This window comes from Felis catus, chromosome A1 (assembly GCF_018350175.1).
Source record: "Felis catus isolate Fca126 chromosome A1, F.catus_Fca126_mat1.0, whole genome shotgun sequence".
Classification (NCBI taxonomy): Eukaryota; Metazoa; Chordata; class Mammalia; order Carnivora; family Felidae; genus Felis; species Felis catus.
In genome coordinates this window covers 207,669,856-207,687,360 of record NC_058368.1, presented here as the reverse complement: position 1 = coordinate 207,687,360, position 17,505 = coordinate 207,669,856, and the positions used below count along the sequence as shown (strand labels likewise).

The 17,505-nt window shown below is 37.7% G+C and overlaps 1 protein-coding gene across 3 annotated transcripts in view; it reads right to left on the bottom strand.

Moving 5' to 3' along the window:
* The window catches only part of FYB1 (FYN binding protein 1), a 163,198-nt gene that overhangs the window by 28,492 nt on the left and 117,201 nt on the right, over positions 1-17,505 (bottom strand). For all 3 annotated transcript variants that reach the window (XM_045037898.1, XM_011286424.3, XM_045037901.1), the window contains exons 4-9: positions 10,777-10,823; positions 8,472-8,491; positions 7,996-8,030; positions 6,903-7,023; positions 3,035-3,194; positions 2,411-2,555 (exon numbers count right to left, since the gene is read on the bottom strand). In XM_045037898.1, coding sequence (XP_044893833.1) covers positions 2,411-2,555; positions 3,035-3,194; positions 6,903-7,023; positions 7,996-8,030; positions 8,472-8,491; positions 10,777-10,823 — 528 coding nt within the window. The remainder of the gene's footprint in view (positions 1-2,410; positions 2,556-3,034; positions 3,195-6,902; positions 7,024-7,995; positions 8,031-8,471; positions 8,492-10,776; positions 10,824-17,505) is intronic.

Here is a 17,505-nt window from a genome sequence, read left to right as displayed (position 1 = left end):
CATGTACAGGAAATTTTGTATGTCTCAGAATATGGCCTTTTAAAACTTTGACCTCAAAACTGGCATTTACAAACCCCTACACTAGGTCAGAGTGTTTCTGATTACTAGAGCCAATTTATGATCTGTAAACTCCAGGGCACACGTGGCATGTTTTGATATGTGTTGCATAATTTATGGAGTATTTATTAAATGTACCACAAATTGTGCAACATATATCAAAACAGGAGGAGAAGACATTGCAGGTCTATTTAGAAAGACAAAACTGCCAGAAAGCAACATGACAAATTTAACTGATGACATGAAGTGAACAACTACAGGAAGGAAATGGAATTCTTCCTACATTTCATAAGTATATTACTATTTTGATCATTTCACATTTTAAAATGTTTGATAATTGAAACTTTTTTTTTGAACTTTGAGTTATGAAGAATGCAGACCCATTTTTACCCAAGTGAAGAGCTAGCCCAGATTGTGTGTTTTGAGATCACAGTGGATGTTTCCCAATTCTACAAAATGGGCACAGAAAACAAGGATTCTTAAGTGGGCTGGAGATTTTCATCTTCCTTTACCTTCAGCTTGAAGGGGTTATGGATTTACCAAGAAAAGGGAGATATTGGAGGGAGGAAGGAATGAAAGAAGGAAAATGGAAAAGCAAAAAGAAGAAGAAGGGACAGGGAAGACCAGAGCTGGGAAAAGGAGCCAGAGAAGGAGGGATGGAGAAAGGCAGTTGAGGAACTGAGAAGGGAAAAGACGGGAAGAAAAAGTGCATGGGAGATAGCCAATCTCCCCTCCTGCCTCCCCCAGTAAGGATGTCTTGTTGTGTTCCTCTGCCCCAGGAAGACATTCCCATAATTCCTACAGGGAAGGCCATTCCAATCTACTGGAATGAATGGTCCAGGAAAAATAAATTGGACACTTTGCTGATTCACAGGGATCACAGAGAATTGAGCTTTTGCTTTTTATGTTTAAAATTTCTTTTTTAGGGGCGCCTGGGTGGCGCAGTCGGTTAAGTGTCCAACTTCAGCCAGGTCACTATCTCACGGTCCGTGAGTTCGAGCCCCGCGTCAGGCTCTGGGCTGATGGCTCGGAGCCTGGAGCCTGTTTCCGATTCTGTGTCTCCCTCTCTCTCTGCCCCTCCCCCGTTCATGCTCTGTCTCTCTGTCCCAAAAATAAAAAAAAAATAAAAAAAAATAAAAAGTTGGAAAAAAATTTTTTAAATGTTTATGTATTTATATTTTTTTGAAAGAGAGAGAGAGAGAGAGAGAGAGAGAGAGAGAGAGAGCGCATAAGCAGGGGACGGGCAGAGAGAAGGGGAGACACAGAATCCGAAGCAGGCTCCAGGCTCCGAGCTGTCAGCACAGAGCCCGTCGTGGGGCTCAAAGTCAGGAACCATGAGATTATGACCTGAGTCGAAGTTGGCCACTCAACCCACTAAGCCACCCAGGCACCCCTTACTTTTTTACTTTTAAAGAGCAAAGTAGGGGGGTGCCCGGGTGGCTTAGTCGGTTAAGCGTCTGACTTCGGCTCAGGTCACGATCTTACGGTTCGTGGGTTTGTGCCCCGCACTGGGGCTCTGTGCTGACAGCTCAGACCTGGAGCCTGCTTCTGATTCTGTGTCTCCCTCTCTCTCTCTGCCCCTCCCCTGCTCATGCTGTCTCTCTCTGTCTCTCAAAAATAAATAAATGCAAAAAACGTTTTTTTAAAAATAAAGAGCAAAGTAGAGCTGTATTAAAATTCATTCTTTTTTCTGTTATGTTTTCAAATAAGAACAACAAATACATTTAGACTCAGAGATTTCAGAGCAAAAATTTTTATATTTTTAGAACTGAATTTTATATCTCATGCTTCATGTTTTTATGAAATCATATTTACTTTAGGCATAGCCCTAAGATCAAATCAGAATGATTATTATTAAACAGCATTTTGGAATGCTAACACATTTGGCAAGACCTGGCAAATGGACTATTCTTTTTTAAGTAGTATTTGATACATACAACCAAAGAGTAAAGTAAAAGACTACAGAGTTTTAAATTTTTTTTTAATATTTATTTATTTCTGAGACAGAGACAGAGCATGAGCAGGGGAGGGACAGAGAGAGAGGGAGACACAGGATTGGAAGCAGGCTCCAGACTCTGAGCTGTCAGCACAGAGCCCAACGCGGGGCTTGAACTCACAAACCATGAGATCATGACCTGAGCCGAAGTCGGTCGCTCAACCGACTGAGTCAGGCGCCCCAAGACTACAGAGTTTTAAATGACCTTTCACCCCTATTGGAATACCTGTAGCTGTAAAAGGGTATTCAGGGATAGCAAGCAGTAAGAGACGCGGAAGGTAAAATTTTAGGATCTTAAAATACATCATCTGACGAGCCAGCAGTCTGATGTGTTTTACAATTTGTATTTGTCCATACCTGCTAATATCATCCTGCTCTGCGACGTCATCATATACCTCCTGGTCATCTCCAATCGGTCTTGATGAAAGAGCACCGAGAGAACTTTTCTTCAGCCTCAGGGAGTCGTAGTCGATCTCCACGGCAGTTGTTTTAATATAGCCGTCTACCGAGAGGAAGAAGGATTTATTGTCGGGCAACTGTAGTTTCAATATCTCAGAGTTGTAGACAGAATATCAATTGCACATCTGCACATCTTTCCCTTCATTTCTTTGCTTGCACTCCTGATTTATAGACTTCCGACACAGACACGTTTGACTGGACTTCGTCAAAGTCTTATGCTGTTGTGGTTTGGGATAAGCCTAGAGTCTATTTTAAAGATTCCACAGTGACTCACAGGACTCATTTTTTCACCTTTTAACATCAGTGAGGAACCCAATGCCCTTTGTTTCTCCCTGGAATAAAACAAATATTTACACTGTTCCCCAGTAAAAAGACAATGCAGATGAAATGAAGATACGTCAATGTCGTTTTCAATCTTCCCATTTTTGTCCACCCTGTAAAATACTCCTAACTTAACAGAACGTCTTAAAAAAAGAAAACAACAACAACATTTGGAGATGTCATAGGAAAATTTGTACTCACATGACCCCCTGGCGGTTCTGCCCAGCCATTTTCCTTCAGGGTTGTCTGTGATGCGGATTATTTCAATTTGCTCTCCTTGCTTGAAGCTCAGTTCATTCTTTCCTCCTTTGACATCACAGCAAGCTTTTGCTTGATGGATGACTTGAATAGGGCCTGTTAGCTGCAAAGAAGGGGGGACATCACAATAGGCTTCCTTACTCTTCGGAAAACCTTTTAGAAATGGAGTTTTGAAAGCAACTTGCCGACCAGCCTATTTACATTTATGGTTTGAATTAGACACTGAAGGTGAATATCATCTAACGGATGTTCTTATAAGACGTGGTAGGGGAAAATCACAGTGGTGAGGCAGAACCAGCAAAGAACAGGTAAGCATGTGCTTGGGGTCCAGGAGAGAGTAGCAGTCATCTGTCGACCTTAGAAATCTGTGAAAGGCTTGCAGAGGAAGCCACTAATAATGGAATACGATTTATGTAAGACAATACACACTGGATGCCATGGTTTTTATGGGATATGATGGTGGTCTGCTTGGTAGATGGAGGTTTTTTCATGTTTGCATTGTGTAGTTATTCTGATGGTTATTTTCAGGCTTCAAACAGCAAAGGGAAGGGAAGATGGTGAGTGGTTGTGGGCTACACTTATGGGAAAAGCATTTTCTTTTTTTTTTTCTTTTTCTCTCTTTCTTTCTTTCTTTCTTTCTTTCTTTCTTTCTTTCTTTCTTTCTTTCTTTTTCTTTCTTTCCTTCTTTCACCTCGTGGTGTTGTCTGTCTATAAACTTAGAGTAGACATGACCTGCTATAAACAAGATAACATTCTAGAAATAGCTTTGTAAATAAAAAATAGCAAACAAGTGTTATGTGAAGTTTTAACTTTTTATTTATTTTACTTTTTAAAATGTTTATCTATTTATTTTTGAGAGGGAGGGAGGGAGAGAGAGAGAGAGAGTACAAGCATGAGCAGGGCAGACAGAGAAAATCCCAAGCAGGCTCCACACTGTTAGCACAGAGCTCAAAGCAGGGTTCAATCCCACGAACTCGTGAGATCGTGACCTGACCAAAAATCAAGAGTCGGACACTTAACTGACTCAGCCACCCAGACGCCCCTGTTATGTGAGGTTTTTCAACTTAATATCCTGGATAGTATAGTGGTTTCTTGACAGCAGAATGCAGTACTCCTCCCTTGTCTGTGGTTACATTTTCTGGGGTTTCAGCCACCCATGGTGCACCATGGTCTAGCAACAGATGATTGCCCTTCTGGCCTATTGTCAGAAGATCAGTAGTGGCCTAATGCTATGTCATAACGCCTAAGTCATTCACCTCACTTCATCTCATCAAGTGGGAATTTTATTGTCTCACATCATCATAAGAAGGGTGAGTGGAGGACAGTAAGATATTTTGAGAGAAGCAGATGGACCACATTCGATAACTTTCACTACAGGAGAGTGTTACAATTGTTCTATTTTATTGTTAGTTATTGTTCCTTTCTTCCTGTGCCTAACTTATAAATTGAGCTTTATCATAGGTATATGTGTGTAGGAAAAAACATAGTATATATAGAGTTCAGTACTATCCATGTTTTCAGGCATCCACTGGGGGTCTGGAAATGTATCCCCTTGGATAAGACGAACTACTGTAATCTAGTTTAGAACATGAATCCTAAACTCCTAATCCTAAATGTGTATCTTTCCAACATAATTTCTTAGATCTTTCGATATGCAAATATGCATTGTGATTTTTGAAGTTCTGCCTCATTTTATTGAACTCATGATGCTATGAATTGTGAGACATATCATCAATTTCGTATCACTGAGAAACAGCTTAATTTAAATTATGTTACACCAATGATGTTAAGATGCATTATTTCAGAATTTTAAAATGTGAAATATTTTATACTTTAGAATTAATGAAATATGGTGCTGTGTAACAGTTCTCACATTTAATTTCTTTAATTTTAGCATGTATTAACATTTTTGTGGAAGGAATATAGCTTGTGAAGTCCTAGTCTTTACAACCTTTGAATTCATATTTTAGTGGTATGATTTCCATACTGTATTTTTTCTTACTAAGAAATTTTATTTGAGTGAATGAGTGAAACAATGCAAAATTGATTTCTCCAAAGGAAACGCAAGAAAAAACTTCACGTAACTCTTTCAAAATTACAAAGTACCTTCCTAAAAATGTGTTATGAAAAAATTTTTAAGTTTATTTATTTATTTTGGGGGGGGGGAGCAGCAGAGAGAGAAGGACAGAAAGAATCCCAAGCAGGCTCTGCACTGTCAGCACAGAGTCCAACGTGGGGCTGTAACTCACAAACTGTGAGATCATGACCTGACCTGAAAGCAAGAGTCAGACACTTAACTGACTGAGCCACGCAGGTGCCCCTGTTATGAAGACTTTTTTTTAAGAAATTAATTTTTCATATTTGCCACTTGGAAAATACGAACATTGGTACCCATACGTCTGTATGAGTTAAATGTCTTAACATTCATATTTATTCATACCTAATTTTACTTATATATAGTAGGCTTTTTCAAAATTTAATGAGAACTTTGGTAGATATAGTGCCTTATGTACATTATTTTATTTAATTCCACAACAAATTTTCAGGAGAGATACCATTTATTCTAAGAATAAGAATCTGAGATTCAAAGACGTAAGAATCTGAGATTCAAACAAGTTTAATCATATGCCCACAATCACATAATTCACATGTACAACTGGAATTTGAATCCACATCTGTCCACTTGACTCGAAGCTGCTTTATGTTTTTCTTGCACCATGCTGTTGAACCTTTTTTTTTTTTAATTTTTTTTTAATGTTTATTTACTTTTGAGACAGAGAGAGACAGAGCATGAACGGGGGAGGGTCAGAGAGAGAGGGAGACACAGAATCTGAAACAGGCTCCAGGCTCTGAGCGGTCAGCACAGAGCCTGACGCAGGGCTCGAACTCACGGACCGCGAGATCATGACCTGAGCCGAAGTCAGACGCTCAACCGACTGAGCCACCCAGGCACCCCGAACCTTTCTTTTAATACAACAAATATACTGGGGAGTTATATAGAAATCAAAATTTTTACAGCTGAAACCGTATATTAAATGTTCCAGGGGAATTAAATGTTTAAAAGAACCTTGACATGAGTCTTTTTTATAGTGAAGAATAGTTCGGTAATACAGTCACCTTAAATATAGCTGACACACCAGACCCATGCCAGTTGGGCCATGTCATCAAAGACGGTGTAGCCAAAAGAGGATAGCCTACAAGCTTAGTGATGGTGGTAGAAATTTGAAATCAGGGGTCCGAAAAGAGAGAGGTCAGAATTCTAGGTGGGGAAAGAGGGATGGGAAATAGCGGGTATCAGAAGTCAACAAGTACATAAGCTAGAAATAAAGGCAAAAATGTAAGTCAGGTCTAGATACCAGCAGTGGGAGTAGTTCATAGAAACTTTATTCTGAGACAGGTCTGGTTCATCCAGAGACATTTACGTCCCTTATACCATTGTGATACCTGCCTCAAGGATACTTACGTGTGTGGTCCAAGCTCATAGTATAAGTAGGTTAATAACAAATATGAAATCTTGAGAGCCAAGAAGCGTTTGAGCAATGACTATTCACTCACTCAATCAACAGAAAATTTCCTGGGTGCCCACTAATCATAAGCCACCATATTTTATCATATTACATTTTTAGTGCAGGGATAAGGAGGCATATTGGGTAAGATAATTACTGTTATGAAGGTAGTTACTTTTTAAGGAAACAATAACTAAGTAATTCTCCCACCAGGTAAGTTTTCAAGAATGGTGTGGTGCCCCTTTTGCGTGAAAATCATAAAGAGAGATCACTCTTTTTTTACCCATCAGCAAGCAAGCTCTTACTTTAAATTTCTTCTTTATTTCTTGTTCTTTCTTTTCTCGCTCTTTCTGTTCCTTTTTCTCCATTTCTAATCTCTTCTTTTCCTCCTTTTCCCTTTTTTTCTCTCTTTCTTTGGTTGCTTCTCTGTGGATAAAAATTGTTAAGTTGTTTTGGCACTTGCGAGCATTGATGTGTTATGGCTCACATATCCAGGAGACAGTATCTCAAGTATAGACGAAGGTGAAAAGCCAGGAGTTGTCAAAATTACTGAGCGTGTGAGATTGTTCTTAAAACCAGTAGGAGGCAGACAAGTGGGGATACCTGCCAAAGGCTGTTTCCACTTACACCCTGTGCCAGCAAGCGGAAGACACTGCGTATATATAAAGACCCTGTTCTTTCTGCATATGGGCATGAATAGAATTGATCTCCGCCCCCCCCCCCCCCCCCCCCCCCGCCTCACGTGCATGTACTCCCAGGTACAGGGCATGCACACGTACATACATGCAAACCTTAGCTCAGAAACTTTAGTCAGAATTCATTGCTTAAGAACTAGATAGAGCAAATTAAGATATTTGAATCAACAAGAGAGAAAATAACATATTTCTTTCTCCTTTCACTCACTTTCCAAGACATTTCCTAGTCCTGGGCTATGGGGAAGCCTGTTTTGGAGCTATTCTTTTAAACATCTTTCTGCTGTAGCAGGGTGACACTTTGCCATCTGATGCTGTGGTAAATTATTTCTCAGAGCACCCTGGTGAGGTGGAGCACTGCCTCGATGGGGGAGTTGTAACACACAAATGAATTCATTTGCCCAAGGACACACTGAGAACAAGAAATACAGATTCCTGGCTCCGTGATTCCCTGCCTGTGGTCTATCCAGTAGCTGCGAGTCTCTGGCCTCTCACAGAACAACATTTTTAAGAGTCTTCCATGAAATTCTTAGGCAAATAAAGAATCTTTAGTCCTTTGTATTGAAATAAAGGTTATCATTATATGCCAGTCATTTGAACAATAAAGCTTTTTCCCCTTAGTGTTGAATATCCATCTATTCTCCCTCATACAAATCATAATATTCATTTTAGGCAGAAAAATCACTGTAAAAAATGTAACCCATACATGTCTTCATAGGTTTCTCCTTCACTCTCTTGTTCCTGCCAAGAAAAACATTAATAATGATTAATTTTAATTCCTAAAAAAGGGAACATACACATATTACATTGATCAAATACCTAGTAAAACAATCATAAATGTAAGTGTATGTAAATTTGTCTTGCTTAAAGTATTTTTTCCCTTAAAGAGATACACTGGAAAAGTAAGCACAAAAGATCTTATTTTATATTCTGCTATATAATTCAGATGTCCAGCCAGACTTAAGTTTACGTTCAGTGCTACAAAATTACTGTGAGTCAATGTAATGTTTGGTGTTTAATGTCCCAAGAATTTTAGATGAAGTAATATTATAAATTGAAAAATATCATTATTACCCATAACAATTTTGATTTGCTGGTTTATATCAATAGAACATAAATCACAGGAATGGTTAAATATTTTAGTTAAGCAACATAATATAAGAAGGGGGAAAAAAAACTGACCTCATCTAGGTTTCCAGTACCTAAAAGGTTTTAAAAAAAGAATAAAATTCAATATACTTTAATTAAAAAGCAGTTTACTACAGAATTATTAGACATAATCTATCCAAAACTGTTCATAATCTAACAGAACTTATGCTCTATAAAACACATAGAAGTACAAAATAGAATATGTGGGTTAGATCTTTACTATGGCCTCTTTGATACTTGTAATTTCATTGTAAAACCATTTCATTGGCTTTCATAAAATAACACAAAAGCCAAAAAATAATGAAGACATTTTAACCTCTTCGTGAACGGCATGCACATTTGGTTTTGTGGCTAATGTGGAACAAAGGTATTACCAGAAAATCACAACTGGTTTGTTCTTTTTGACTTATTTGTTCCCAAGGATTTGTTTCCATGTATCAAGCAAATAAAGTTAATTAAGTTTTTTTTTAAACTGATAGCTCTTTCTTCTTTTTCTCCTCCTCCTCCTCCTCCTCCTCCTCCTTCTTCTTCTTCTTCTTCTTCTTCTTCTTCTTCTTCTTCTTCTTCTTCTTCTTCTTTTTAATGTTTACTTATTTTTGAGAGAGAGAGAAAAGAGCACAAGCAGGGGAGGGGCAGAGAGAGAGGGAGACACAGAATCTGAAGCAGGCTTCAGGCTCCAGGCTCTGAGCTGTCAGCACAGAGCCCGATGCAGGGCTCAAGCCCACCACGAGATCATGACCTGAGCCGAAGTAGGATGCGCGCTTAACCCACTGAGCCATTTAGGTGCCCCAAAGTTAATTTTTTAAAAAAAGATCCTTTACTATCCAAGTGTTTAGTAGTATCACCTAATTATTAGATATTAAGACATAATCTAGAGCAACAATAATAAAAACAGTGTGGGGTTGGTACAGAAACACATAGACCAATGAAATACAGCAGAAAACTCAGAGACGGATGCATAAATTTATGTATACTCTTTCATACACATGTATTGCCCACACAAATACACACACATACATGCATAGACATATACACACCTGTAGAGTTAATGGAGTATAAAGATGGCATTAGAAATTATTGAGAAAATGATGGATTTCGAAATATGGTAATGGGAAAAATGGTTCCCTAGGTGAGGCAATAAATCTGGATTTCTACTAATTCCTCAAAGGTACTCTGCAAATATAAGGAGAAAATACTCAAATATAAGGGATAAAGTTCATAGAAGAAAGAGGAAGATAATAGTTTTATTTTTTAGGGATAGGACTCCTTAAGTAAAACTTTAAAACAAATTACAATGCAGAGTTTAATTAATTTGATTATATCAAAATTTATTTATGTTCGGTGATGGGAAGCTTGGGTTAATTGACCATGGATAGGATGAGAGAAGATAGTTGCAATTTCTGCAACCGACATGAGATTAATATCTGAAATACAGAGGAGCTCCTGAAAGTCAGCCGGGAAAGGATACCAACTCTAAGAAAAAAGTGGTCAAAGGATATGAAGTGACAAGTTACAGAAGAGGAAAACACAAAGGCTAATACACAACTGAAGTACCCAGACTCAACTGCAAGCAGAGATATGAAAATGAAGTGAGATATTATTTTATACATATAAGACTCAAAACAATTGGAAAGCTAAATAATACCAGGCACTGGTGAAAGGTAGGCATCTTGGAATCTTCATGCCCTGCTGATGTGAGTACACACAGATGCAGCTTTTCTGGAGAGCACTCTACTCCTAATTCCATAGTACTAGAATATTCCATGAATATTCCATAGCTTACAAACAGCCATTCCACTACTGGATATATATACTTTAAAGAAAGTCTCTTGGAGGTCCACATGGAAATATGGACCAGAATGTACACTGAATTATTATTTGTAAGTACCAGTGAACTGGAAGTAAAATGCAAATGCATAGGATACATACCATGGAGTACTATACAGTAGTTAACAAATTAAATATACATATAGCAACATGGGTGGGACCCGTAAAACATATTATGCTGAGTGTAAAAAAAAGAGCAGAGTGAGTTCTAACATACTGTTTATGTAAATTCAAATATATACACACATACAACAGTATGCAAAGAATATGTACAGACAGACACACACACACACATTAAATGTATTAAAATATTTGTCTCTGGTAAGGGAAGCAGAGGAAAGGGAAGGGATCATGGAGATAAAAGGGAATACACACATAAGTAAAACAAGAGAGTGGTTTTGCAGGGACCAGTGATGACAATGGCCCAATAATGATCCTATCCAAATGATTAACTCACACTTCTGTATCTGAGGTAACAAATAAATAAATAAAATATCTTTGTGCCTCTTACCATCAGAGTGCATGACACTATCTTGATTTTCTTCATGTACAGCGCTTCTGAAAACAAGAAAGAAGAAAAAGTAAAAATGGAGCAAATAGATGCTTGCCGTACAATGAAAAAGGAAAAAGACTAAAAGGACCATATTTTAAATTATTCTTTTGTCTTTAACTTCTGCTCTGATTTAAAACTTCAGAAGTTATTAGAATGGGCTTTAGCCTCATATTTATGCTGCTACTGAGGCAAAAAAAAAAAAAAAAAGAGAGAGAATAGGGGAGCTTGAGGACAGTTCTGTCCATTCACAGTGGACACATAAAATCAATCCATTGCCTCAGGGTAGTAATATGTCTTCTGTTAAAATGGAAGTATATAAATAATTCAATTCTGGGATTCTGAAGGCATTTGATTGGTTTTATGGTATAGATGCCAAAGAGAATCAGTTCTAATCCTTGACTCCTTCTTTCCAGAGGTTCTCCTTCTGGCTTTACTTCCATCATTTGTGTCTTGGACTCTAAGTGCCACTGCACTCCAATTGCTCTTCACAGTTATCAGTACCTGGGCCCCACAAATCCCTAATGATTGATGGAACCATCTATATTTTCTATTTTTTATGCTCAGGTTGATTAGCATAGCTGGAGAAAATTGCCATTTCACTGATTCTGGATATTACAAATAATTGACATTTGATCTCAACTTTATCCTCAACACTCTTCTGTAATTTTATATACCTTTTCCTAATGAACCTTCTTTCCCATCATCCTTCTCAAAGGCTATTCAAAACCATCACTACTTTCCTCAAATCTCCTGTCCCTCTCACCTCCCCTATAACCAGATGATCTTGTTTCTTATTTCACAGATAATAGAGCAAGAAAATATATTCTCTTTAGAAAATATATTCTTAAGAAAATATATTCCTTTAACCCAACTTTTGCTTACCTTCTATCTACCCAAGTTCCTTCCACCTGTGTTCTGAATTCTATCTAAATTATCAGTGTTTTGCCCCATTTCTTTCTTCTGTGTGTCATTGTATCTTTTATATTATTATTACTATTCCTCTACTTTCACTTCCCATTCCTAAATATCTCATACTTTGCTTTCTCTCTCAGCCCCAGTTACTCTCATTCATAAAGTCCAAAATCTTCTCTTTACCTTTCTCAATTCTCCACATTACCACAGATACAGATAGTCCTCTCTTTCCCAGCCAACATGGAGAAGGCTGTATGGGCTCACAGACTTGACTTCTTTTTCTCTTGCTCATTTCTTCATGACTACCCTCTGGCTTTTGCCAATCCTTCGCTGAAACCACTCTTAAAGAACTTACTTACCAAATCCGCTGGGTACCTCTCCATGATAATCTTACATGATTACTTTGTGGCCCTTAACAGTATTGGCCATTTTGCTTTCCTGAAGTCTCTTTTGTTTCCGTAAGAGATCTCTCCTGGCTCACTTGTGTTTCTAACCACCATCCCACAATTTCCTTTGTGGGTTTGCTTGCCTCTGACTTCCCCCTTTAAGTGATGATATTCCTTTGTGTTCTGGTCTTGTTTTCCTTTCTTTTTCCACTCTACCCCTGTCCCTGAATGGCCTCATATATGCCCACAGCTGCACTTGTTCTCTTAGTGTTGGTGACTTCCGTATTGACATCTCCAGGGCAGGCCTCTCTTCTGAGTTTCAGACTCACATACACACATCTTGGATATTCCACAGCCAGGGCTACATTAACATCGCAGAAACAGAGGCTTTCCTCTTCTGTCCCAGCACAAACCTGTTTTTCCTACTAGGTTTCTTATCTTAGTGAATGGCACCACAGTTCCACATATCCACCTAAGCCTTAAAGGCATCCTCTTGCTCACTCTTCTTCAGTCCCTCACCAAGTTAATCATGTTCTGTCAGTTCCACGTATTTAATGTCTCCTCTAATTCACGGCCCCACTCTCCATCTCTCTCCTCTTTCCTGGTAGACAGGAGAAGAGAGTTCTATTATCTCTAGTGTGGACTCTTGCAGTAGCCATCTGCCTTGGCTTCCCGTGATGAGCATTGCTCTCCATCTTCTCCATCCTTACAGTCCCTTCTCTACACCACTGCCAACATTTTCTAATGCAAATGTGATTATATCACTCTCATGTTCACTACTCAAGCCACTTAAAGAACCCAAAAGATGCTGGTTACAAAGCCAACCCCATTGAAGAATCTGGGCTGGAAATGCCTCGTTATCCCTTAGATCATCAAACAAGCTCGGTGGGCACACTTGAGGCTCAGGAAGAATTGCCATAGATACGTGTCTCAGTCTCTACCCGGGATGGTAAACATATGTGGTCATCGATTGTTGATCCAATAAACTTACTTTTTAAACAAATTTAAATTTAAAAATTTAACTTATATATGCTTAGCTTTCAATTTAGGTTAAGTGTAAAGGCCCAATTAATCAATTCATTAACTTGATGATGACAAGACACTTGTTTCCCTTAGTGATTTTTTTTTGGTCCTTGAAAAATTCAGAATAAAATACAGAAATGATGAAGTAAGTCAAACCCGTGGTACAAAAATTTGTGAAACAAGTTTTACAGTCATGGGGACAATGAATCTACTATGTTCAATATTATTTATTTATTTATTTATTTACTTACTTACAAATGTTTATTTATTTTTGAGAGAGAGAGAGGAGAGAACACAAGCAGGGGAGGGGCAGAGAGAGAAAGACACAGAATCCTAAGCAGGCTCCAGGCTCCGAGCTGTCACTGCAGAGCCCAACATGGGGCTCAAACTCACAAACCGTGAGATCATGACCTGAGCTGACATCAGATTGCCAACCGACTGAGCCACCCAGGTGCCCCAGTGTTCAATATTTTAAATGTTTGTAATATTTAAGAGATTTGTTACACTAGCAAATATTTAATTAGATGTGTCAAACTAAAATTTGTTATTTAGACTTTTTAGTGTAGTTGAAAAGTATGGATTCTTTGTGTCAATATTGAGTGTCAATGGCTTCTCATAACAAAAAAGGAGAGTCAACCAGACTTTACAGCCTCCTGATAAAAGAATATACCATCACCTAGGAAGTAATCTGACCAAAGAAACTAGAACTAAATTTGGTCAGGCTACCTTTACCTCCAACTTCCAATTTATAGGAAATAGAGGAACATACAAGCTAAACTATAGGAAAGCATTCAGCAAGATCTAGACTATGGATAATTATAGTCCCCTCAAAGAGCTTGATTTCTTCAACAAATAAATTGCAATAAATAGATAAATATAGTTATAGAGGGTAGACTTGTAGCTTCAAAGAGAATTACCAACGTATAAGCCAATGAAAATGTGCAGACTTTATATGGATTCTTCTTCAAACAAATTTAAAAAACCATACACACACTCAATTTAAGAGACAACTGGAAATTTGAACATGGACTTGATTTTTATATTATTATATAAAGTCTAATTTTTAGGGATACCTACTAAAATATTTATGAATATTTGGCATTAGCTTAAAAATAATATGAAAGAGGGAAGTGGGTAGGGGTATTGATGAAACAAGACTAGTGATAAATTTATAATTGTTGAAGTTGGTGTAGGGGACATGGAGGTTCAGTTTACTCTTCTCTCTGCCTTTTACATATTCACCTTTTATAAATTTTTTCAAACTAAATATGCTTCTTAAAAAATATAAGAAAAATCCCATAGAAAAATACAAGTGAACATTTAAGAGAACTGGATGTGCTTTAACAGATTTGTAAGAGTCACTTAAGTTCTTGAGAGGATTTGCAGTTATTAAATTTGTTCAGTCAGGTTTTTCAAATGCTTAAAAAAATTCAATATATAGATTTATCCATGCAACGTAAAACATGTAAGGGGGTAATTAAAACTAAATTTTTTAATGTAAGTATCCATTTGAAAGAATTTAACCTGAGTTGTGTAATCATTAATCAGTGATCCCCCTGAAAGTAATTGTTCTTATTAAATAAAAATTACTAGATGTATAAATAAGATAGCAAGTTATATTATGTGAACTTAAGTACCTAAAATAAATTAGACTTTTACTTTATTAAATTTAATGAATTATTAATTAAAAGCACAAGACATAAATACCTTAGACATCAAAATACATTGACATTCTACAGAATAAAATTTACAGCCCCTTTCATGGTATACAAAGTTCTTATGCCCAGCCCTATTCTTTTACAGTTTTGTTTTTCCTGTTTCTTCTTTTTTTTTTTAAATAGTTTTTAATGTTTATTTTTGAAACAGAAACAGAGACAGAGGGTGAGTGGGGGAGGGGCAGAGAGAGAGGGAGACACAGAATCTGAAGCAGGCTCCAGGCTCTGAACTGTCAGCACAGAACCCGACATGGGGCTTGAACTCATGAATCATGAGATCATGACTTGAGCTAAGTCAGACGCTTAACCAACTGAGCCACCCCAGCGGCTATTTCTTCTCTCATCTTCTTTTCATGTATTAATACCGACTCACTCTCTGAACACTCTGGTTTCTTGTTGGTTCTGTGCTTAGCTCGCTTTCTTTTCCTTTTCTAGGATAATCTTTCTTCTCATCATCTGCTTATGGCCCTCCTTAATCTTTAAGGCTCTCTTTAAACATTCCCTCCTCTGTGAAGTTATCTCCGATGCCTTAAGCCCACGTGGTTGCTGCTTCTATGTGTCATACATTGCTTCATTATACTGATTATTCTGTGTTACTATAATTATAGAGCAATTGCTTGAGAGTGTCTCTTCCTACTATGAGACTATAATCCCCTTGATGAAAGAGATTGCCACTTTGCTAGTTTATTATTAGTTTATTATTATTATTATTATATTATTATTATTATTATTATTATTATGACTATCATTTTTAGAAAGCTATTAGAATAATTCCAGTCATGAATAAGACTTTGATTTTTTCTGATGAATTAATTTTGTCCCCATTAACTTTTGTTATGAAAGTGAATTGTTTATTATCATTAAAAAATTTTTTTTAATGTTTATTTATCTTTGAGAGTGAGAGAGAGACAGAGTGTGAGTGGGGGAGGGACAGAGAGAGAGGGAGACACAGGATTGGAAGTAGGCTCCAGGCTCTGAGCTGTCAGCACAGAGCCCGATGTGGGGCTCGAACTCACAAACCGCGAGATCATGACCTGAGCCAAAGTCGGACACATAACCGACTGAGCCACCCAGGCGCCCCTGTTTATTATCATTTTTGAAAAAAAAAAAATAAGTCAAAAGGACTACTGGACTTGCAGCTTACTTCCTAAAACACTTGGGTGGATGAGTAACAAATATGTGCAGAATGGAGAGTATCTGCATAGCACTTTCATACATATGTGGCTGCATGTTTATACAAACCATTAATCACTTACAGATAATGTTTGCATGCACACATTGGTTCATAGACCTAACACGATAGCGTGTAGATGTTAGTTTATATAGGTCTGAATTCACCATATATAACATGCAAATGTTCAATAGATATGAAATCGTAGAAGAATGAGAGTGAAGAATAAAAGGGAAAAACACGAGGTAGGTGAATGTCATGAATAAACCGAGATTAAACTGTTGCCGGGTCGAAAGGGTGGTTCAGTCAGTTAAGCCTCGACTTTGGGTCAGGTCATAGTCTCAGGGTTTGTGAGTTCAAGCCCTGCATTGGGCCCCTCGCTGTCAGCACGGACCGCACTTCAGATCCTCCGTCCCCCTCTGTCTCTACCCCTCCCTTGCTCATTCTCTTTCTCTCTCTTTCTAATAAATAAGTAAAAACTTTAAAAAAAATAGTCACCAATTATTTAAAAAACAAAAAAAATAGTGCTGCAGGCTTTGAGAAACTCTGCCCCTGGAGGCAAACAATGAAACCAGTCACAACCCATAGTGGCACAGACTGTAAACAGAGGGAGCAGGTAAAGAAGAAAAGGAAGTTTATCGGTTGTTATAACCCTGTGTCTGTTCACGAGGACCTCTCACGAGTTCTTTAGTTTCACACTGTGGCGTGCAGAATTACATAGGAAAGGCAAGGTTAACTCAGTATCAGGTCCATCATTTTTAGAAAGCTCTAATGTGCTCTATTTCCTGACTTTTAAAGATGTAAAGCTGTTGACCTTTATATCTTATTTGCTATTCATGACTTTAGCTTTTAATTGTTGGTTTTGTTTGTGTTTTTTAAAGAAGAAAGTCACACAACACTTTGTTCTATACCTGCTGTTGCTAAGAATAAAATCTCTGTGAACTTTTCTCTGGAACATGTCTTCCTGTATTGAACGCAGGAAGACTTATAAAAAGTACGACTCGCTTCAGCCAGTGCTTTCTAAATGGAGTTGGTAAGACCACCCGGGAGTGCCCGTCTGATAGGGCAAGTCTCAAATTCCAGAGAATGTTAAGAATTTATAACTAATAAAATGTTATAATGGTGTAAGTTCTGACTTTTCGTCTGATTTTAGAGCCAATAAACTCTGAAGCGGGCTACGAGTGATCTCACGGTAAAAACTGTTGAACTTCTCCCTCTTCCAACCTTAGTCACTTCCCATTATTTATTATTTCTTATTACTTCACTTTTCCTGTCTCGTTGCTATTAATAATCATGGAATTTGTTTTGTATACCAAAATATTCAACCGTTGGTTCTGTCTTCACATGAAGAATTAGTTATGCTGTTAAAATTATAGTTAATCTTTAACGATGGTGCCAAGAAACGTGTTACACTAAAAGATGTTGACCTGAACACTAGTAATGATACACGAGCTCTTTCGACGGGTTTCAGTTTCTCTTC